General features: G+C 34.0%; 3 protein-coding genes across 4 annotated transcripts; 1 reads left to right on the top strand and 2 right to left on the bottom strand.

The window, feature by feature from the left end:
• Window positions 1-554: 554 nt before the first annotated feature.
• On the bottom strand, window positions 555-4,627 carry LOC132068068 (2-alkenal reductase (NADP(+)-dependent)). 2 transcript variants are annotated; one of them, XM_059461532.1, is made up of 5 exons: window positions 4,110-4,627; window positions 2,572-2,749; window positions 1,733-1,890; window positions 1,529-1,611; window positions 555-1,221 (listed from the first exon to the last, which is right to left on the bottom strand). In XM_059461532.1, exons 1-5 carry the CDS (start codon window positions 4,374-4,376, stop codon window positions 843-845), a joined length of 1,065 nt encoding a protein of 354 aa, XP_059317515.1. In that variant the 5' UTR covers window positions 4,377-4,627; the 3' UTR covers window positions 555-842. The 2 variants fall into 2 exon arrangements, with proteins under 2 accessions (XP_059317515.1, XP_059317514.1); XM_059461531.1 differs by having other exon boundaries at window positions 1,733-1,899; window positions 4,110-4,623.
• Window positions 4,628-9,828: 5,201 nt separating this feature from the next.
• Window positions 9,829-12,765, top strand: LOC132068067 (L-ascorbate oxidase homolog). The gene is made up of 3 exons (XM_059461530.1): window positions 9,829-10,847; window positions 11,263-11,722; window positions 12,457-12,765. The coding sequence occupies exons 1-3, from the start codon at window positions 9,947-9,949 to the stop codon at window positions 12,758-12,760; spliced, it is 1,665 nt and encodes a 554-aa protein (XP_059317513.1). The 5' UTR covers window positions 9,829-9,946; the 3' UTR covers window positions 12,761-12,765.
• A 1,920-nt stretch (window positions 12,766-14,685) lies between these two features.
• Window positions 14,686-24,781, bottom strand: LOC132068066 (probable methylenetetrahydrofolate reductase (NADH)). The gene is made up of 11 exons (XM_059461529.1): window positions 24,263-24,781; window positions 19,578-19,638; window positions 19,397-19,479; window positions 18,732-18,905; window positions 18,091-18,264; window positions 17,900-18,000; window positions 17,706-17,817; window positions 16,451-16,531; window positions 16,192-16,369; window positions 15,381-15,715; window positions 14,686-15,032 (listed from the first exon to the last, which is right to left on the bottom strand). The coding sequence occupies exons 1-11, from the start codon at window positions 24,662-24,664 to the stop codon at window positions 14,949-14,951; spliced, it is 1,785 nt and encodes a 594-aa protein (XP_059317512.1). The 5' UTR covers window positions 24,665-24,781; the 3' UTR covers window positions 14,686-14,948.
• Window positions 24,782-24,838: the final 57 nt, after the last annotated feature.

Here is a 24,838-nt window from a genome sequence, read left to right as displayed (position 1 = left end):
TAAAGTATTATGCCAATAAATAAATGTATGGTATATATCTGTATATTAATGGTATATATTTGCAATGAACTTCTCTAGCTTAACCATAGTTACAGTTGATATGGGTTGAAGTAAATACCGGATGCAGGTAACTTTTGAAACGGAGAAAATGCAGTTTACCTAAATTTTAGCTTGTCTGGCCAACCTTTCAAAATTTGCTTATTTTGAAGAATATTTGTAATTCGTACTTGATCAAGCTTCAAAAGTGCTTCCGGGAAAAAAATTACTTTTTCAGCTTCTAAAAAACCCCTTTATTACTACTGAAAAGCATCTTTTTTTATATAAAAAAAATAGCTTGGTCAAACACCTTAACTCTACAAAATAGCATAATTTTTTTAAAATAAGTATTTTTGGCTTGCCAGAAGCTTGGTCAAACTGGCTGTTGTTTGGAGGAAAGCCTATTGCATTTGAGTGGCTAGTTTGCATTAAACGTTTATAGCCTAAGAAGTCATTTGGTTCATGACAAGTTATGCATGAATTAGCAATGCAGTGATTAATTAGTAATACTAAGATACAATGCGTGAATTAATTCTTATTAAATATTTTGTTTAATATATTAAACTACCTAACTATAGAGAAAAATCAGTGTTCTTTCTAAGAGTTGGTGCGGGAGCTTTTTGCGGGGAAACTTGCAAGTACAATATTGTCTTATCAGTTTACAACTCAGTCTACATAGGCCTTGTTGCTAATGCAAAAATGGTCCCTTTTTGAGATGTCAAATAAAGACCAGAAGACTAGATCGTCTAGCTCGGAGGTAGCAGTAAGATCTCTGTCTCTAGAAAAAATCCGAGGATCCATTAAGATCAATGGTGGGCGACACGGATGACCTGTTTACCAATGTTTTGTCCAGAAAACAGTCCAACAAAAGCAGACGGACCACTCTCGAGGCCTTCGTTCATATCTTCTAAATACGTAATCTTTCCCTGCTTGAACAAACTAGTAACGTCTTCAAGAAATCGCGGGAATAAATGTAGATAATCGCTCTGGAGAAAGCCCTGCATCTTAACTCGCTTCGTGATGAGCATAAACAAGTTGTGTATCCCTTGTGGATTAGAAAGGCTTTGCTGAGATACCATTCCGCAAATGGCGATTCGGCCATGAATCCTCATGTTGAGCAATGCTGCATCTAGCATGGATCCACCGACGTTGTCAAAGTATATGTCGATGCCCTCGGGAAAATGTCTATCAATCAAAGTAAAAGTAAGAGTTAGATTCGACCGTTACTATGAAAATGTACTATTCATGTGACACTCATTCTGAACTCACTGACTCTAAATTTTGAATTTGCCTTTCTGCTAAGAGCAGAATGAATGTGATCTTATTGTATGTATGAATTTCGACTTTTTCCGGTCATATGTATAATCCTAGCAAAAAAACAATGAACTTATTCGAACCCACATAACCGACCCTAAATCCACCTATGGCTCTAAGTTATTCTACTTTATGTCTTTCCAACTGTTATTGAAGTTTGTTTAGACATTTTCCTCACCTTTTGAGAGCTTTATCAAGGTCTACTTCTTCCTTGTAGTTGAATGCTCCATCAAATCCAAGCTTATCCTTTAATATGTCAACCTGATAATATGTGGTTGAATTTGCAGTCAATCATGAAACAACATAAAATAGGTAGGACAATGCATCTTCCTAAGAGATGTTACAATCAACAAATGTTTCTAAAAGAAAATCCGAGACTTACTTTTTGTTTTGTCCCGGCACTTCCTACAACATAGCATCCGTGTAACTTCGCAAGTTGGCCAACAAGCTGGCCAACTGCTCCCGAGGCAGCAGAGACGAAAACATAATCCCCTCTTTTAGGTGCGCAAACCTCGTAAAATCCAGCATAAGCTGTAAAACCTGGCATGCCTGAATGAAGTCCACATTCATTAGACATCATAATATAACTAGAAAATCATGTCTAACAATATGGGGAAAAAGCAATCCGTCCATCCTATATGATCCCATTCTTTTGCCCCCAGGGCTTAGTTCAAGATGCAGAGATTGAGGGACTTGTGACTTAAGTCACAGGTTCGAGCCCAACACCATAGGAACTAAGCTTGGTATTTAAGTAGAGAAGAATAGAGAGACGGGCCCGTTATCCCCGAGTATCGAAGGCTGTGTTTGAACTTAAGGGTTAACCCCAGACAAGTTTCTTGGTCATAAAAAAACTATATGGGGAAAGAGCAATTGACTCCAGGTATAGATCTCTTCCAAGATGAAGTCTTACTTATTGTCTTATTAGTAACTTTGTATTGAGGGAAAATGCAGATCAAGAGATTTTGGCGCAGAAAACTAAAAACTGCATATTTTTCTGTTTCGGATATAACTCAGACAACGAAATGGATAAAGCATTTATAATTTCTTAAGTTCATCCTACTGAACTTACAAAAACACTAGTTTTGTGATAAGCGAATATGATACTAAAGATGCGACAACAAGACTGCAAAAAGCTCAGAAGAAGAGAAACAAAAAATATAAGTACGGATGTTATGGTGCTAATAAAAAATTGAGAGACTAAATGTTCAAGATTAACCGTACCAAGAAGACCGACATGATACGATAGAGGCATATCATCCACCTGAATTTTTCTCAGCTGCTCGGTTTTGTATATTAAGCTGTATTCTTCCCAACCAGTGAAACCTGAGATTATATCACCTGGCTTGAAGTCTGGATTATCTGAGTCTAAAACTTTGGAGACGCCAAATCCTTCAATTACCTTTCCAAAAAGCGTGTATAGGAATAAACTTCATTACACTAAACTTATGGCTAAGACAAAATAGAAAAGAATGTCTACTAAATGTCGAATACTAGCATGTGATCTTTGCACTACATCAAAGTTCAATTATAAATGCAGCTGCTAGAACTGGTTTTTCTGGTGTAAGTAAATATTGGCCACCAGAATTCGACATATTTTTTTTTTATGCACTGACAACATATATTGCTTTCAAAATGAGCAGCTTAATTGTTGTGTAAATGTGGTTTACCACCATCAAGTGTATCTGTTAGACCATTGTTCTGAACTTCGGACACACATAGCCATATAAATCCAGTAATCCACTATGTACTTTACTTTTCCAGAAAAAAATGGAACCAGCTATGATGACAATGGCAGTGTTCAAAGAACATGAAGACTCAAATTCCTGTCATCAAATGTATCAGTTAGATAAATGTAATGGAACTTATGACACTTCATATAGGAAACTAGGCATAACTACACTAACATCCAGTTTTGCTAAAAAAAAGAAAGCTTTTTCACCTATGTTGTTCGAACTCTTCAAGAATGCCGACAGGTGCGAGTCGGATCCTCCAAAAGTAGTGCATTTATTAGGGTTCCGACATGATCCGAGCAACCTAACTTTTCACCTTTCCAGGACCAAAGGGATTATGATGACAATGGCAGATTGGCAAGTGTTCAAGAAAATAAAGACTCAAATAGGCTCAACAGCACCACTATTTAAACCAATAATAACACAATGTTAAGAGCAGGTCAAGTTTTGCAAAACGGGCTAAGATGGAGTGACACTGACCGTGAGGATTCGTTCATATAGTCAAGCTAAACTTGTTTGGGATGGAGGCATATTTGTAATTGCTATAAAGCAAGTAACAAGACATATAGCTTGTTTGGCCAAGCTTCTGGGAAGCCAAAAATGCCTATTTTGGAGACTTGAGGTGTTTGTTCAAGCTTCTAGGGAAAAAAAAAGTGCTCTTGATCAACAGCAGCAAAGCCTGTTTTCGAGAAGCTGAAAAAACAGCTTTTCCTCAAAAGCACTTTTGCAACCTTGGCCAAGCACAAATTTCTGCTCTAATAATTCAAAGTATTTGTTTGAAATTGATTAACCAAACACAAACTGCTATTCTCCAAGAGCACTTTTTCAAAAAATAATTTTCAAAATAAGCAGATGTTGGAAGCCGAAACAGGCTAATAGTACAGTAGGTAACAATTTGGCTTGACTATCATGTTGCCAAAAAATTAACAAAAAATTAACTACAGACACCTGCTATAACAAGTAAAACTAAACTAACTAAAAGAAATTCGACAATATCAGTGTATATAAGTTAAATCCTTAGAGACTTACCTCTCCAGGAGTGAAAGGAGGGATGTAAGATCCAGTGAAATCGCGCATTCGGCCACGCATAAAAGGGTCACAAGATAAATACAAGTTCTTCACCAATAACCCATTTGATCCTTTTGATACTTTTTCAAGATTCATTGTTTTTCCAATTTTCAACTCCATATCAGTTTCTTTTGGAATTCCTTCAATGTACCCTTTGAATATTACTTGTTTATTCTCCACTGTCGTCCCTAGTAGCTGCTCCACTTCTTTTCCTGCTTTTTCCTCCATGTTTGCTTCTTTCTCCTAGACAAACAATTGTAATGTATTCAAGAATCAAGAACAATAATTTTTTTTTTGGTTTTTGCAGTGGTTTAATTAGATTGATCCTAGATGGTAGTTTTTGTAAATCTTGTTCAATACATAGCTACACTTGTCCACATCAATTGAACTAGTTGGACTTTGGGAAGTTGGGGGTTTGATGAAGTGCATGTGTAATCATAGCTGGAGTTAGGTACCTACCTAACTACCCTATTCTTGTTTCTGTTAGTGTGTGGTATATTGAAAGGTGCAAGATGTAGCACGTAGCTAGTACAGTATTCACTTCCTATGTATGCAAAAAAAAATAATTACTATCAGATCACGTAAAGAAAATTATAGATAAAAAACAGATAAGTTTAGAATTTTTTATGACGACACATCAGTTCGAACTTTAATTTATAGGTGTGGAAACAACCTTAATGTTTCCTTCCAAAAGATAACTACAGCCGGTAATTGTCCCTAAAATATGAAATTAGAAAATTGAAAAATAAGGTATGCACTAAGGGGTCGTTCGATCGGGTGTATAAGTATAATAATAGTACTGAATAAGGTGTATTGATAATGTCGGGAATACAGTGTATTAGAATAGGAATAGTATTGGTATTATTAATGTCATGGTTTACTATGTTTAAGTAGTACTTAATAGGGTGTACAGTCAGACCTCTCTATAACGGCACCCGCATATAACAACACCTCTCTATAACAGCCAAATTTTTTCGGAACCGATTTTTTATGTTATATTTTACTTCTCTATAATAACATTTCACCTATAACAGCAACATCCAAATTTATACCAATACGCTCTTTGTAAAATTACCCCCCATATAACAACTATCTTCTTTTTTTGGTAACATAATAATTAACCATCTTTATAAAAATAAAATATATATAATTACCAATAATAAAAGTAGAGATTTTGACCAAATATTTGATCATTTAATACACTATTTATGACCAAAAAATATATATATATATATATAATATATATATATATATATATATATATATATATATATATATATATATTCATCGTTAAACGGTTTTCCTTCGTTATACAAAGTGTGATTAAGCTTAGAATTTGGCAATTAAATAAATGAAAATTAGATTTTATGCATCTATTTTGCCCACAACAGCGAAGTATTATTTAAATGTCAATGCTGTTATAGGTGTATAACAGCCATTCTCTATAACAGCTGAAAAATTTTGGACCCAACAGTGTTGTTATAGAGAGGTTTGACTGTATAACTAATATTGGTTATTAGTTATACATAGGTTGAAAACACTACCAAACAAGGGATTAAATAATACCAAAGCAATTACCAGTATTATTTTCTCTAATACCTTCTACCAAACGACCCAAATATAAATTAATCATTTGATTAAAAAAAAATATATTGAACTTACGAATTTGCCAATTATGAGTTGGGCGCTTTAACCATTCAGCTATGAATACGAAAAAAACTCAACCAGTAAAATAGGTTTTGGTACTATGACAAATTTCTTACTATAAGTTAAATATTTCCAAAATTGCCCCTTTGTGGCATTAATTATCGAATATATAACTTGTAACACAAAGTTCTCAAAAATTAAAGGATAACAATACTTTGTATCCCTCATTTATGGGTAAATTTTGATTTTGATCCTAGTAATATATGAATCGACACATTTAACCTTCAATTAATTAAAATATATGTTTTTGGTCCCTATATTTAGAGCCTTTTTTTGAAAGTATATTACCTTCAAATATGAAGCACAATATATTTTTAACATAGCACATGGGTAATTAAATAGTCGTACAGTTAATTATTTAGGAAATTTTTAATCATTCACAAGCAAATGGATCAAACATGCACATTCAAGTAATTGAAATTCAAGTTCTTTGTTGAATATCACAAAGACTAAATCGGAATTTACCTATAATTGAGGGAGTAAAAGTGATATTAAAAATTAAATTTATGCATGTTACACACTAATATGGAAATATCTCACCAAACCATTGTCATGATTTTAGTGTGATGTAGTACTACTAACATATTTTGGTTAGTAAAACATATTAGTGGATATGTCCGCGCTTTGCGCAGTAATATTAGCAACATAATCTTTGATTTTTTTCCCAAAGATTGAAAATAATACTTAACATTTAATCACGTCTGTTTCATATTTAATTTTATCTAAATGGTTAGGTCAAAAATTGTTTTTAGTTACTTCTTTCCTCAGAATTTTACACATTTTGAGCTAAATCAAGCAAATTTTCCCTTTTCCTTTTACTAATCTTATGTAAAATTTCAAGATTTATCTAACTCTTGATTAAGTTTTTACTTTTACTTTCATGGTTTATGCTTGATTTTAAATTTTAAAAAAAATCAAAAAGTACTTTTTGAAAAATCTTAGATTCTCTCTTGCACACATTACTTGTCATTCAGCCAATAACAATTACGTGCTTGTAAATTGCATTGATTCAATGTTTCTCAATAGTTACTATTGATGAGAACCTTTCTCGAGTGACCTTGCTCTTATAATTTCATACGCGATTTCTAGATTTGTTTTGCTTTTATATACTTCATTTTCGTATATTCTCCCACAAAATAGCCTTACAATTTTGGAATCTCAAAGATCATAATTTTATCATCTTATGTGTCCAATAAAATAATTCTACAACATTTGTTATGGTCAAGTGGCATCAGTCACTATTTTAGATTAGATTACTCTTTCCATCCAAATATAATACTCTTTCTATAAAGGATTTATAATCTAATCAATTGTAGGTTCGCATACACAATTTTAATCTTAAAAATAAATTTGATATTTAAATATTTAACAAAACATATTACATGTTGTAAATCACAATATACATTGTAAAATTTTATTTTCCTTTTTTTTTTTCTTCTTATATTCTTACACTTAAATCCCTCTGGAAATTTGAAAATTGATACACTTCATTGATTAACCAAATCAATTCCTTATTCTACTTTTACTAATTAATTCGAAAATCCCAAAACTCACCATCTTGGTTAGTTCCTCCGATCATTACAATACATTTTCTCTATAAATTCAATAGAATGAAATCAAGAGAAAATACAACTTGATAAATACATAGCCCCTACCATATGGAGAAGTATAGCAGATGTAAAGAAAAATTGTTGAGACAACCTATCCAAAAGTTAAAGCCCGTCAAAAGCCCTTTAGTAGATTCGAGGAAGTTGAATTGTCGTTTTGGTTCTTTATTTTTTTCTTTATTGTTTGTATATGGATATAAAAAATATCCTTTTTTTTTTTTTTTTTCAAGAAACCTAATTACATTTTCTAATATGTCATTTATTTTGGGAGCATGGATAATAATACTTCTATAATGTATTTCTCTCTTCTTTTTTAATTTAATTGTAAACAATGTAAAAATCCCTCAAATCAACGTACTTTTTTGCCTTGAAAGATGAATAAAATGCAGGTTTACGTTTAAAAAGAAACAACGTAAAAATAATCAAATCCAACAGAACTTAGTACAATCACTGATAAAATTCAAAATAAGCATTTTAAGCCTAGCAAAAGACAGAGTTATATTAAAAATCAATTAGAACTATAACTACAAGCCTGCAAAATATTAAAAGAGTAATAATATATACATATATTATTTTTTTATTTTCCTTTCCGTCTGATAATTGCACCACCTAACAAAAATTCAAAGTCATTTAAAAATGAACAAAATAAAAGAGATTAAGGAAAAAAACAATATGCATCACAAAAAACTATCTCGAACGATTTTCACTGTCTCATGTGATTTACCTTCCAACTCAACCTACAATTGGAAGAGATTCTACCATAATGTGCATCACCAAAAAAAAAAAAAAAAAAAAAAAAAAAATACCTCAAAACACTCTTATCTCCGTTTTGCAAATCGTTACTATCTCGTGTGATTTATCCTTCAACCAACCTACAATCATTTCCGTTCACATAAAAAGGTACAAAAAAATTTATATTTACAAAAACGAAACCTATCAGGATATGAAAAGGCTCACATAGTGTGGATTGTAGATGAGTCGAATATAGGAATACCAAGAAGAAAATGGAGGACAAAAACATTAACAATGAAAAAATAAAGGCAGAAAAAAGGGAGAAAACTTTCTGTGCACAAATTATGAAATGAGGATAGGAATGATATATGCTACCTAGATGCCTTTTCAGTTCTTCATTAACATGCACAATAACTTTGTTGGTAATTATGATAAATTAAACTGTGAAAGAAGTGATCAAAAACGTTACGTACAAATCGCAAAATGCTCTTCATTGTTGATATTTTATGATAGAATTGAATAGGGAATTAAAACATTATAACCGGGTGGTATAGAGAGAACTAAATGTAGCACATTTAACATAATTAAGAGATACTTAAGAGAGTTAAAGGAGCAACTCTTTAGCTTTTTTAAAAATAGCAACTAAATGGAAAAACAAAAAAAGGCAAAAAAAGGAGAAAAAAGATAAATTTGAATGGTGGCCATAAAGAGATCTGTACGCGTCACAATTGCTATCTTTACTTTATATTATATATAGATATAGATTGGTGGCCTCATGAAGTTCTTGTTTAAGTAGAAAGTTATTGGGAGGTTAGTTTTTTGTTGCAAGAGAAACTCATAGGATAGGAAATTGGGTATTGATCATTGATCCTTAATTAGGATCTTTTGTTAATATTCGAATTATCTTTTTTCATATTAATTTGTACAATACATAGAATTTGAGAGAGTATGTTTTGGCGGAAATTCCATCAATTCCAGGCTCAATTGTTTGTTTATATATCTTCGTTACAATACAAGGCGAATATCTCGATTGAGTGTTGGTAACTGCTATAGGTTACCGTCAAAGTTTAATATTGACTAATTAATAGTAGAAAAGATAAAATTTCGGAATAGTATAAAAAATATTATTAAAATGTTAATACTTGTTAAAGAGAAATCAAAACATAGGAAGTAAGTGTAATATTACAAACCACAAGGTTTGTTAATAAGATGAAACCATATTTGAAGGAGGTCTCGAAATTTTTCCATATGATAAACTAGGTTCAACACTTTCATCTCTCATATTTTATCTTTATTACGTAGTGTCTTATTTCACGCAATCTAATAAAATTTACTTTGTTTTTCTCTACTTCGTAATAAACAATTTTTTTTTTCTAAGTAAAAAATCAATATTCTTGCATTATTTTTCTTGTACTTACATATTCTATTTTTACATAAGAATAAATTATTTGAAATTTTTGTATGGCATTAAAAAAATATAAAGAATAAAGAAAGGCATAGCGCAAGAAGAGCAATTCTAAAAAACCAAAGAGCAAACGGTGCTTCCGGGCTACGCATGAAAAATTAAATGGCTGTCTTTTTCTTGTCACATATATAAAAGTGCAATATCTTTCCTCCAGCATAAAATTGTCAACTTGTCCTCAATTAGTTGTCCTTCCTAAACATATAAACTTCAAAAGACAAATTGGGAAATTTTTATATGTTAGACTCAAAAGAGGACAAAATTGAGTAAATATTTGCAAGAAGAAGAACATGGATAAACAAATACTAAGTTTTGTTCTTCTTTTGCTATTTTCATGTTTGGTCACGGTACATGGAGAGGATCCTTACCTGACTTTCGAATGGAATGTCACTTATGGTACTATTTCTCCACTTGGCGTGCCTCAACAAGTCATTTTAATCAATGGTCAATTGCCTGGACCTAAAATCAATTGCACATCAAACAACAACATAGTTGTCAATGTATTCAACCAATTGGATGAACCATTCCTTATAACATGGAAAGGTATCCAACAAAGGAAGAATTCTTGGCAAGATGGTACCCCTGGCACGAATTGTCCAATCCCTCCTGGAAAAAATTTCACGTATCATTTCCAGGTCAAGGACCAGATAGGTAGCTATTACTACCACCCCACCACCGCGTTACACAGGTCAGTTGGTGGCTATGGTCCTATAAATATCCATAGTCGTGCTTTGATCCCTGTCCCATTTGATGCCCCCGCGGAAGAATTCAACGTTCTTGTGAGTGATTGGTACACAAAAAGTCACAAAACGTTGAGAGGCCTTTTAGACACCGGGCGTTCACTTGGAAGGCCAGAAGGGATAGTTATTAATGGTAAAAGTGGCAAAGGTGATGGCAAGGACGAGCCTATGTTTTCAATGGACTCACAAAAGACGTATAGGTTTAGGTTTTGCAATGTTGGCATGAAGGATACTATCAATGTTAGAATCCAAGGCCATACGATGAAACTTGTTGAGATGGAAGGATCTCATACAGTTCAAAACTTGTATGAAATGTTGGATGTTCACTTGGGACAATGCTTATCCGTCTTGGTGACTGCTGATCAAGACCCCAAGGACTATTTCATTGTGGCTTCTTCACGCTTTACCAAGGAACCCCGTGTCGCCACCGCCACCATCCGTTATACCAACGGTAATGTTGACTTCTGTGACCATTTCATCTAAAAGTTTAAACTGTTAGAGAGAACACGTATTACTAGAAACACACGTACTTCTTATGGAATTTCCAATTAAATCCGTCAGAACATGTGCTCTACGAAAATTGCTTCGACCACGAATTTTCTACGGCACGTCCGTGGGAAATCTACTCTAGTAACGACATTTTCAATTACCTAATTATATTATGTTTGAATATGCCAGGCATAGGCTTGATTCTTTTGCATGAGTCAAACACGTGAAAATAGATTTTGCTTTATTGGTAAATTTTAAATGCTTAGGACCTATGTCTGCTCTAATGCATAGTTGAAATTGTGTGACCGTCTCATCTAATAGCTTAAGTCATCAGAGAAAACACATTCTTGTTACTTAATTATGTTATGTTTCAACAGGTAAAGCCCCCGCCTCACCAGATTTGGGAGACGCCCCGGAAGGTTGGGAATGGTCTCTCAACCAATTCAACTCATTCCGTTGGAATTTGACCGCGAGTGCAGCTAGACCTAACCCACAAGGTAGTTACCACTACGGGCAAATCAACATCACGCGGACGATCAGGTTGGTGAGCACTGCTGGCATTGTTGACGGGAAGCGTAGGTACGCCATCAACGGCGTCTCACACGTGGACCCCGAGACGCCGATTAAGTTGGCTCAATACTATGGTGTTGAGGACAAGGTGTTCAAATATGACCTACTTCAGGATGGGTATATACCACCAACTGGTAATGAAAAAATCACAGTTGCACCAAATGTGGTTAATGCTACATACCGCAATTTTGTGGAAATCATACTTGAGAACCATGAGAAGAGTGTTCAATCTTGGCACTTGGATGGATACAACTTCTTTGCTGTTGCGTGAGTACCTCAATTCTCTTCTTTTAAACATTAATTTCATTGTTCTTAATATTGAATTCACCGTACTTTTGAAATTATAGGTTCATAATTTAATATTAGTTGAAATTTTACTGATTTTTCACCATATGCATACAAGTACATATCGAGTGCATACTCATTGTTGAATTGTGCATCCCATACCTAAAATTCCAACTCTGCATAGGCTGGCAGCGTTACAAATGTTATTCCAGTTATATGACTTTTTTCACGTGAGTATATCTTTGTAAAGTCATTTTTTTTCCTATTCAAATGGTAAGTATGCATAGAGGATTATTTCCTTCTCTTAAAAACAATAATCATATCTCAATCCGAGCAAGTTGGAGCTAGCTATATGAATTCTCATCGACCTATTGAACTTTACGCCACTGACCTAAAATACAAAATTCGCCAATGTTTCGACCCTCTAACGTTCGTACGTAGTCTCTTTTATCTCCATAAATAAAACACAATTAATGGAATATAACATGTAGTCACATGCAGTGGTGGAACTAAGTGGAAATTAGGGTAAAGTAATTCATTTTTGGTTATATATAAGCCGTTGAATTTCCTTAATATAAGGAAAAAGTTGGCAAAAGGGGGTTCGAATATTGTTTCAGATCACATATTCAAATCCTCCTACGGGATATTTTATCTTTCTTTCTTTTTAAATATTTTTACATAAACTTCTGACTCCACCACTGTACGGTCGCTTGCAGGATTCAACCTGGGAGGTGGAAACCAGAGATGAGGCAAAACACCTACAACTTACTTGATGCAGTGAGTAGGAGCACAATCCAAGTGTACCCAAACTCATGGGCTGCAATTATGACAACTCTTGACAATGCTGGACTTTGGAATTTAAGGTCCAATGTACTAGAGAAACAATATTTGGGCCACCAACTTTACTTTAGTGTTCTATCCTCAACTAGATCTTTGAAAGATGAGTACAACATGCCTGATAATGATGTCTTGTGTGGTGTCATCAAGGATTTGCCTCTTCCAAAACCTTACTCCATATAATTAAACATTTTTGCTTTGTATTATTCTCTTGAAAAAAGATCTCTTTTTTTCGTGCTACTAATTAATTACTAGGATTTCCAATTGTACATCTTCAAAGAAAAATCAATATATTTATGATATTTTTCATGTCTCAAGTGATTTTTTCTTCACATGTACCTCGGATCATTTGTAGGAGGACCTACCAATTCATTCGACACCTGCAATTTCTTTTCTGTTCATACATTCCGCAATTTGTACTTAAATTCCTTTTGTCTTGTTTTTCTTTTTTCAATGCAGCGAAATGAATTTGTTATTTGTTTCCTCAATGCAATTTTGCATAAAAAGAAACTTAGAAATGAGAATATATTAGTATGGCGCATTTTCAAGGACTAATTGCCTCTTGCAAAACCTTACTACATATTACTAGACACTTCTTTTTTCTTTCTTTTTTTAATTGTCTTAAAAAAATCACTTTTTGTTGTGCTCTTAATTAATTACTAGGATTTCCAATTGTACATCTTTCAAGAAAATTCAAACATATTTATATTTTCATGTCTCATTTTGAGTGAAATGAGTAGTTTTATAATTACAGCGATAATAACAACATCTCATTCTCAAGCAATTTGAGGTAGACTATATGAATTACTTCATTTAAATTCATCTCAGACCAATACGAGATGAGGAATTTTCTTAAGAAAAAATGCATGAATTTAAGTCATTATTCACTTTTTTTGGCATTTTGGCCAAATTCAATCCAACTCAGTAGCATATACAAAATTTTGAGCGAACGGCTGATCTATTATCATTATTCAGCTTGTTACTTCTTATCTCAAATTGATATTACTTTATCTTATTTTGAAGTGGTGTCAGTGTATTAGTAGATCGATCTAAAACAAATCTTTGATTTAGATGCTCTTTTTGTGACAACAGCCTCCTGGTAAGAAACCATTAATTTTTTTGCTTTTGCATAGTATACACTATACAGTAATTTTTCATTTAGGATGAACAAATATAATTTATTTAGTCGATTCATGATTGATTATCTGAATTAAATAATTAATATAATCGAGTTGTTTGATATTTATCAATGTTTTTAATATTTCATACTAGAGGAAGAAGGATATTTTGAGAGACATTAGGTGTCTGAAATTAAGGAATAAATGGTCAAAGATCATCCATAAGTGTCAACAACTTCAGACAAAAATGTCAGAAGTTTAGCCTTATTATCAAGCGAAACTTCAAATGTGTATGTCGGAAGTTTGCTTACTTCCAAATTGTCTCAAGTTTTTAAAACTTCATACTCACGCGTCTGAGTTATTTAAAAACAGCTAAACTTGCAAATGACTATGTCTTAAATGGGGATCCTAAAGTTGGCTTGGCTATCTATGCACTTCCCTCAATTCTCTGTGTACTTGATTTATAGCTTACAGATTCAGTTATGTTTGCACAATAAGTAACTTTTCCTTTTGGTACGGTTATCATATCATCATAAAGAGTACTTATTAAGTTTAATGTACCAACAGTGTAAAAATTATTTACACAATCAATTTACTTATAAAGCAACTGCAGTTAATTTTTAATACAAATATTAGTAATTGGTATAACAACAGTAAAAATATTAGAGATTAACATGCTATTATAGGTTAAACTATACTGATAGCATTAAAAATCTTAATATTGACAATGTATATAAATTAAGTGCATTGAAGTTTTCTTACCCGGTCTGCATTAAATCCAATAGGTTTCTTTTTGCAACTTTGAATTCCTCCGCTTCAAATATTCCCTTATTTAACATTTTAAAGGCAAACCAAAATTTGACCAAATTTTTATTTCATAATACAAATCTTATGTTCCCATTTCAATCATCTGTCTTGTAACTAATCATTATTTTCAAGGTTTTTCTTAAAAAAAAAAAAAAAAAAAAAAAACTGAACAGACATAGTATATTCATTCAAAGATAAAAACCATATTTTTTTATAAATAAGCTAAATAAAAATTGTATAGAGATGCTCATAAATTTTCCAAAGATTGAGGAGCAAGGTATATTAAATTTGCAGTTCAAAAAGAATGAAGAGAACAGATACACCAATGAATTATTCATGTTACAGGACCATAAAAACAACAATAATAATTATAAAATTTCTACTCAAATCCAAAGAAGAAACTTCATTTTGAGTAAATGATTAGGATCTTTGTATGGCTGCTAATTTCAAATATCCTTGAAGATGGCAAACAAATCTCCATTGATGTAATCGTTATCAACAAGGCTGACCAAGTAGTAACTGTTTTGAACCTGTGAAACAAAATGAAAAATCCGTTTTATTAGTAGACCACGAGCAAAAAAAGGAGTAATTTCACCACGTAGCACAACTTAAAATATAAAAAGTCTAGTTTTTTTAACCCCACGAGGTGCCATATATTGAAACACATCGGGCATTAGGTCGTTTTGAGAACAAATTTTTTGTTTTCTTTTTGTGGCACTAAATGGATATCATGTAAAGTGAGTTGAAGAAGTGACAGCCAACTTGTGTTTTCGAGACCGGCAGTGAAATTAACTCATCAAACATACAGCACAAACTAGGATGCAGGACAACGGGACAAATTTCTTTAATCAAGACAGAGAGGAAGTGTGTGAACATACTTGTTCGAGCAATTTCCTTGATGGATCGTTCTCTGGGTACAATTGAGCCCAACCTCTTGACCAGATTTCAATTGCCTCATCCTTCCATACCATGAAGCTGGCAGGATCAACGACGGTTGGTTGAACAATCTCCTTAGCTGGGAAGACGCCCCATGTCACTGCATTGACGTCGGTTTGGTTGGCGTTGGAAATCCAGTTTCCTTCCTTGTTCACAGCCATGTAGGTAAGGAAGGGGAAAGCCTTGCATTTTGCAACAACAGCATTCAACTTCTCAGGCGAGCAAAAGAACTCCAAGTATGCCTTCTGATAAACATATCCACCAGGACCACCCCATCCTGCAAAAAGAAGGCAAAATAAGTCATTTGAAATTAAAATAGTGATTGAGTTCATATTAAATACCCCCCCTGAGGGATATTACATGCTACGTGAACATCACACTCCAAAAGCTCTTCCAAAGAGTTCCAAGAGGCAGTACACGTAGAAATTCTTGGAGTGAATAAGTTCACCCCCCCCCCCCTCCACAACCCAACACACACACCCCATGAAGTCATTGTGCCAGATGACTCAATTTTATGACTTTTTTACATGTCTCCGCACCTCTCAGCAAGTTATCCCAAACATTTTGCCGCATTCAACTGGGTTTTTTTAATATAAAGTGAGTTATAATCTGGGGGTAACAGGAACACCCAATAGTTAAGGTATGAAACTCGCAAAGTGGTGATAGTTTAGGGGGGTTTTAACCTATTTACTCTTCAAAAAAACAAATTAATTTCCTCGCATACAGTTGAGAAGTTTTAAGCATCAAACTTACCGACTAAAGGAGCATCAGATTTTGCACCATTAACTGCTGGTTGGCTGTTAATAGTTAAGAAACCTTTCGTGTTTATATTACCCAAGTGTTCATCGATGATCTTTGTCTCTTCCTGAAGCCCATCTAACTCGGACCAAGGACAACTTCTCAGCTTCCCGAGACAGTAGTTCATAAATCTCTGGTGATGTTAAAATTCCGTTAGGACTTGGAAATGACTTCCAATTTTGACAATAAGTGAACTGTAACTCAAAAACAGTACCTCATAGATGTCTTCCACACTATTGAGAGCAACAGTCCATTCCTCTTGAAGTTTCTTATCACGTGAACGTGCCCGCATGAACTGTTGGAGAGTGACAAGGCAGCTATATCAGAGGTAACCAAAGTAAATAGAGAGAGGCGTAGCTAGCAGCCCGGATACAGATACGGCTGAACCCAGTAGCTTTTGCTCAAACTATGTATGAATGTTAAGAAATTCATTAAATATTGTACAAATATTAAACTTTGAGCTCAGTTATCACCACTTAAAAGTCGTCATTTCTAAAGTTCAGAACCCATAAAATTGAAATCCTGGCTCCGCCTCTGTAACTAGAACACTAGAGCAAATGCATAAAGTTGGTGATCTCTATCTTCATTTTGTACTTATTTTGTTTTGATTTAAGGAAATTAGGATATCTGAGTAATGTTGGGAAAAGCATTCCAAGACAGACGATGAAAGGAAAAGCTATGCATGAATAAAAGTAAGAATCGAAGCTTAATTAGATGGAAATAAAAGCTAAGAAACAATTGTAGAGGAGTATATTAAGCATGCAATTGCCACGAGAATATCATTTTAGGGTGATCCGTTTGTCGACAGATGCTCTTTACACCTGTTGTCTCTGACGGATGAGAAACAAATGTGCAGCTTCAAAATTGAGAATTCAAGTATTGTATACGTAATTAGACCGATCAGCCTAGGAAACAAACAGTTCTCATGGGACTTTACTCAAATATTTACTCCCTTTGTCCCAATTTATGTGACATCTTGACTTTTTAGTCAGTCCCAGAAGGAATGACACCTTTTTATATTTACTAACAATTAACTTTAAAATGCCCAGTTCACCCTTAATGAGATGATTTATAGCCAAACAAATATCTATGGCTTGTTTTAGACCAGAAGTTTCAAAAGTCTTCCTTTCTTTCTTAAACTCTACGTCCAGTCAAAAACCATCACATAAATTGTGACGGAGACAGTATATTAGTTTGACAGTGTTAGGCCTACTTTAGCCTTAAATAAGTTCAAAGCTCCACAAATAAAATGGAATGAACAATAGCCTTTCTCATCCAGCCCAACCAAACTTTATCCATGTTATAGCAATATGATTAAAAAAGAAACTGAAAAAAGGGGCTTCAACAATGCTCTAGGAGTGGATGGCATGCTATACTATACCTTATAACTATTGTACTTTTAGTAAATTATTCAACTAATTAAGACCCCTAAAACACTGAAAAGTATTATCTCATTCAGTGGAAATCACCTGATAATCACTAAGTGCTCCATATGATGGATTTTGAGCGTTGCCCCATCGGCCATGTGGATACTCATCCCAACCAATGGTCCTTGAGATGTAGCTCTTTGGACGGTTGGCCCTACCATCATCACAAATGACAGATCAGCTGCTAATCAAAACAAGGGAGCAATATTTTGACATTAAATTCTATCTCTACATACCAGAATATAGGACGGACATCTTCTTTAACACGGAAAACATTTGTAGGACGTCTCCAAGGTAACGGCCTTGAAATTTTGGACTCTTCTATCAATCCAAGATTCTGCATATCCCAGACAATTCACAACTGTGAGCAAAATTCAGACTATTTCAACATATTTTAAAGCAGCAATTACAAAGTAAGAGAATTAACCATCAAAATGGCGAGTGCTGATTTCTCCATATTTAATGTATAAAGATGCAAAGTCTTAATGCCGCTGGCCATAATCTTCTTGCACATTTCAGTTCCAAGGTGAATTCCATATGCTTTGACAGCCTCTTCGTTATCCTTAATAGGTTCCAAGGCAGCCATAATCTCTGCCGGGATCTATAATGTCATTAAGAAAGGAAAAAATGAGTATCTGTAATACAGGAGCAGCTAAACATCCAAGACAATTAACGTGTATCTTATTCAAAGACATATTTTTTTATAACGGTGGTGTCTGGGCCAGCTTGTGCGCATCTCGACTAATTCCAGGGGATACCTGTCACCTCCCACCATCAACAGGTACCGGGTAACTCTTTTCACCAAGGCTAGACAGATGGGAAGAAATCACCTATGTTAGTTTTAATACATGAATAACTCCCTTCCTAACCAGCATCCAAACGACCCCTAAAAGTTTCATAACATTACACGAGATAAAGCACCAATAGAATAGTACCTAACAGAATATTTTGTACTATCACATTTCCAAATTATTGGAGTTATCATGCAGCACAATATGCAAAAGGAAACATTTGAGCCGACATAATATAACACTGAGAAATGGATTGTACTCTAAAATAAGGGAATACCTTAGTTTTGCAAAATCCAGTCATGCGCAAGAAGCCCTTATAATTGTTGATGGGCATGATTCCGGGAACAATGGGACAAGTTATCCCAATTTGACGGCAATCATTGACAAACTTGAGGAAATTATCAGTATCGTAGAAGAGTTGAGTTACAATGAGATCAGCTCCAGCATCAACCTAAAGAATACAAGTTCCCACAAGTATCAGAAACTTACAAACGGAACTAGAACACTTCACTTTTCTTCTTCATTGCAGAATCATGTAACATATAATATTAGGGTGGCAAAATCAGACCATAAAATCATGACCCGCGCAACCCGCTTAGGTTAGGTCGGGTTATTGACCTGCTTAATTCAGCCCATTTAAAAACTGGGCTGATATCAGCCCAAATTGACCCATGAGAAATTTTGTGTAAATATTTTAAGAAGACGTTTTTTTGTTTAATATGTTATATATAGCCATAATACAAGGGGGGGAAATTATTAGGTACTTAAACAGATTATAAGTAGGCAAACAAAGAATTTAATACTTAGTAAGAGTTGGGTAGGTTGGGTTATGACCCGGGTTTTAACCCATTTCAGCCCAAGTAACTTTTCAGCCCATTTGACAGTAGACACCTCTATATAATATATTCAGCCGAAGATGAACATAATGCTGGCAATAGTTACCTTTTTTTTGAGATAGGCAAGGTCGTTTTCGTATGCCTCTGGTGTAGCTAGTCCATTAGCAGGTATAACATCAGGATGTGCCTCTGAGAAGCAATAACATAGTCAATAATAGCATAGGAACAAAAGAACGGTGAGGAAGTAAGGAAATACACCAAAAATGCCCAAGAGATTGGTAACTAACCTGGGTAACCCGCAACAGTTATCCCAAAGTAGTCACCATACTTGGCCCGCATGTGCTTTACCTGCAAAAAAGCAATCACATTATAACACAACTATTATAGCAGTAGTAGAAGAATTACTATGAGACTACCAAATCCCAGATCAAAGACTACAAATAACCTAGGCTGGATTCAGGATTTAGATCAAAGGGCTCAAAGTGGACGTGGCCATCATATATATAAAGTTTGCATTTTTTTCATATGAATACATGGTTCAAGCTAAAAGCAATGTGTTCACTTAAAACTGCTGCAAACAATGTCTTCAGCTGAATCCATTGAAACCACTATGCACATTGGCAGATAGAGCATATCATCATCAATGGGTCCAACTGAACCCAGTATTTTCAACACGGAATATAGATATATGTATGTAAACTTTACTTACATTTTCAACAAGCATAAGATTCTAAGCCCAAAACTTCAAAATGTGTAATGGGTTCAGTAATCAAGAGTTAAAGATTGAACCCATCAAGTTTAAATCTCAATCTACTATCGTATAGGACATGAGGAATTACCAGATATTCAATAGGTTCAGAGTGGACATGGCCATCATATATATAAAGTTCAAATATTTTGTATATGGTTACATGTTCCAAGCTAAAAGTGATGTGTTCAGTTAAAACAGGATTCAGCTGATCCAGTATTTTTTATGCGAAACATAGATATATATGACAAAAATTTACTAAAATTTCAACAAAGATTAAAATTTGAACCCAAAATTCCAAAAAGTGTAATGGGTTCAGTAATCAAAACTTGTTGAGCCCATGAAAATCAAATCTTGGAATAGGACATGGGGAATTACCAGATCTAACACACAGACAAAACCACCTTCAACTTGAACAAACTTATCTTAGCCCAACATATATATAAAATTCATTTTTTTTTTCATAGGTGTACATGTTTCAAGCTAAAAGCAATGCATTCAGTTGAAACTGCTACGAACATTTGCAAATGCAGCATATTATCATCAATGGGTCCAACTAAACCCAACAATTTCAGCACGAAATACAACAACAACATACCCAGTGTAATCCCACAAGTGGGGTCTGAGGAGGGTAGAGTGTATGCAGACCTTACCCCCACCTTAGGAGGTATAGAGGTAAATACAAATATACATATATATGCAAAAAAGAACTTAAAATTCAACAAATATTAAATATAAGCCCAAAATTTCAAAATGTGTAATGGGATCAGTAATCAAAACTTAAAGGTTGAACCCGTCAAGCTTACATCTTGGATCTGCTATTGGCCATCATATATATAAAGTTTAAATTTGTTGTATATGTTTACATATTTCAAGCTAAAAGCAATGCGTTCATTTTAAACAGGATTCAGCTGAACCAGTATTTTCAACGCGAAACATAGATATATATGACAAAATATTACTAATATTTCAACAAATATAAAATTCTAAGCTCAAACTTCAAAATGTGTAATGGGTAATCATCAAAATTATATCTTGAATCATGTACAGGACATGAGGAATTACCAGATCTAAAGCACAGACAAAACCACCGTCAACTTGAACAAACTCATCTTACCCCAACATATATATAAAGTTTACATTTTTTTTCCATATATTTACATGTTTCAAGCTAAAAGCAATATGTGCGGCATATTATCATCAATGGGTCCAACTAAACTCAGCATTTTCAACACAAAACATACATATATACCTAAAAAGTACCTCAAATTTCACCAAAGATCACATTTTGAACCCAAATTTTCAAAATGTGTAAAGGGTCCATCAAAATTAAATCTTGAAAATTACCAGATCTAAAGCACAGACAAAACCACATTAAACTTGAACAAACTTATCTTGGACAACATATATATAAAGTTTAGATTTTTGAATTGGTATGTAAAGTTTGAATTTTTTACATATGTATACATGTTTCAAGCTAAAAGCAATGTATTCAGTTTAAACCCCTACAAGCAATGTGTTCAAATCCCAGCTGACCCAAGTATTTTCGACGCGAAACATAGATATATATGACTTGCAATTACTAACAACTCAACAAAGATCAAATTTTGAATCCAAACCCAGTATTTTCGACGCGAAACATACATATATATGGCAAAAAATTACTAAAATTTCAACAAAGATCAAATTTTGAGCCCAAAATTTCAAAATGTATAAGTAAATCTTGAAAATTACCAGATCTAAAGCACAAGCAAAACCACCTTCAACTTGAACAAACTTATCTTGACCATGAGGTGGATCACCACGAAGAGCAAGAACATTTTGTATCCCATTACTCTTAATATTTTCAAGAGCATGATCAATTTTCTCAATAGGCATATTAGTACAAGTCAAATGCATCATTGTTTCAACACAAACCATATTTTGCATTCTATTAGCAATTTCAAGTGTTAGATCTGCTGTGGAACCACCAGCACCCCATGTAATATCACAAAATGATGGATTATGTGACACCATTCTTTCAAATAAATTGTCAACCCCATCTACAGTTTTTGGTGGAAAAAATTCAAATAATAAAACTACTCTGTCGGTTTTGACAGATTCTTGTATTTTCTCAAATGATAGTGTATATTTTTTGTATATTTGGCTAGCGAATGTAATTATTTTTGGCCAACCGGCCAAATGTGTAACTTGCCTAAATTCTAAGCCTAAAGTTTCAACATGGGTATCATAAAAATTAAATCTTGAATAATATACAGGACAGGCAAAACCACCTTCAACTTGAACAAACTTATCTTATCCAACATATATAAAGTTCAAACTTTTTTCCATATATTTACATGTTTCAAGCTAAAAGCAATATGTGCAGCATATTATCATCAATGGGTCCAACTAAACTCAGCATTTTCGACACGAAACATACATATATATGCAAAAAAAAAAAAAAAAGGCAAAAGCGCTTGGGACCCCCTGAACTTGCAACTTTTTATAAAATTAAACTATGCGGAGGATTAAAAACCCCCCGAATCTTGCAACTTTATGCGTCGCGTCCCCTTAAGTGTCCACATGGCATGACTTCAAATGTTCATTGGCGCGTGAGGGGTCATTTTTTGTCCACATCAGACCCCCCAACGGTTAAAAACTTAAAATAACCATTTTCCTTTAATATTTTCCTTCCCCAACGTCTCTCTCTCTATTCTCTTCCTATTTATACACCACAACCCCTTCTCCTCCACCATATATTAGAAATTTCAAGAATTCCTCCATTAAATTTCTTCTCTTTGCCATCAATTTTCTTCCTTTCCATTAATCTTTGAACCAATGATTTATAATACTAGACTAATTATGGGTTGCATTGTATATAAGATGTTAATTGTTAAACACCACGGAGGCACGAACCCATTGTCATTAACGTGAGATACTAACTACTATTATTCGCTTAATTCGAACAATTTATTGTTAGGTTTTGAAGTATATATACGAGGATCCACACGAATCACAGAATATTGATTTGTTAATTTCTTTGGGATATAACTTAATTACCACAAACTCACCGTCATGGACGCAAAGTTTTATGGTTACTTTAAATTTAATAGCTCAGTTCGAAAAAATCTAGTACTCATATTCCGTTAAGTTGGACATATCGCTTGGGTTGCTTGTCTCGTTTGAATTCATACTTATGTTAATTGTTGTTAATTTGTAAACGAGATTAAGCATGTGAGTTGGAACAATATCTGCATAAGAAGATTAAAATGCAAGCTCGATCCGAGGCATACTTTCTTAGAAATGCAAGTGAATATCTTTGGAGGGCGAGACTTTTAGTTATATTTAGTTATCTAGGATCCGGCGGACTTTTAGTTGTGTTTAACTAAAAGTCTGTCTGAAAAGGAGGGGCTTTTAGTTATGTTTAGTTATCACCCGGTGGCACTTTTAGTTGTGTTTAACTAAAAGTCCGCGGAGAAACGTACTTTTAGTTATGTTTAGTTATGCTTGGTCCCGTGACTTTTAGTTGTGTTTAACTAAAAAAGTCAGGGGGGCGACTTTTAGTTATGTTTAGTTATGCCTGTACTCTCATCGTTTCTTATATTCTTTGTATTGTCCAGTTATTAGTATTAGGAAAACTTAATACATTGATCAATATGATTTTCGGGTTGAGAGAGTTGAGTATTTTGGAAAGGAAAGCATCATAGAGAAATAACAAAAGAAAATATGAAAATGCGGGGAGTTAGCCGATATCCTTGAATGCTTATTGTTTGGCTCCTTCTTAAAGTTAATTATTTATTAGATTAGCTCATTGGTGGAGGAGAAATGAATCTACTCACTCCCCTATACTTCCTAAAGAACAAATGTAATGGAACTGTACAATGAAACGTGCTTTCAGAGAACATATGAAGGAGACAAACCATCGGTGAGGGTTGAAATTTTGACAGATAAAAGAGGTTTAAATCCCAATGTTTAGTTTAAAGTTAAAATAAATGGGTAACTTGGGTCGGGTTGTAATTATCTACGTGGATATCTACGTGGACAACCACATCAGCATTTTTTACACCGTGTACAGCGCGTGTTTACACGGCTGAGGGGTGTGGACACTTAAAAGGTGTGGGCACTTAAAGTTGCAAGTTCAGGGGGTTTTTAATCCTCAACATAGGTGTCATATATATAAAGTTGCAAAACCACTAAAAATTCAAAATGTATATACCATCAAAATCAAATCTTGAAAATTACCAGATCTAAGGCACAGGCAAAACCACCTTCAACTTGAACAAACTTATCTTGACCATGAGGTGGATCACCACGAAGAGCAAGAACATTTTGTATCCCCTTAGACTTAATAGTTTCAAGGGCATGATCAATTTTCTCAACAGGCATATTAGTACAAGTCAAATGCATCATTGTTTCAACACAAACCATATTTTGCATTCTATTAGCAATTTCAAGTGTTAGATCTGCTGTGGAACCACCAGCACCCCATGTAATATCACAAAAAGATGGATTATGTGACACCATTCTTTCCATTCTTTCAAATAAATTGTCAACACCATCTTCAGTTTTTGGTGGAAAGAACTCAAATGAGAAAACTACTCTGTCTGTTTTAGCAGATTCTTGAATTTTCTCAATGACCTTCATTTTGTTTTTTTGAAGGGGAAATTAAAGAATGTGTAATGGAATTTGAAGTTTGTGAAGAATTCTTGAAAATGGTTAGGTACTATAGGTTGAAGATGAGGAAGTTGGTAAGGGTGAGTGAGGGTGGTGGGGTGGGGTGGGCGTGGGGGTGGGGTAGGGGGTGGGAGTCTTGGTGTA

This window comes from Lycium ferocissimum, chromosome 8, assembly GCF_029784015.1.
Source record: "Lycium ferocissimum isolate CSIRO_LF1 chromosome 8, AGI_CSIRO_Lferr_CH_V1, whole genome shotgun sequence".
Classification (NCBI taxonomy): Eukaryota; Viridiplantae; Streptophyta; class Magnoliopsida; order Solanales; family Solanaceae; genus Lycium; species Lycium ferocissimum.
This window is presented reverse-complemented; position numbering and strand designations above follow the sequence as displayed.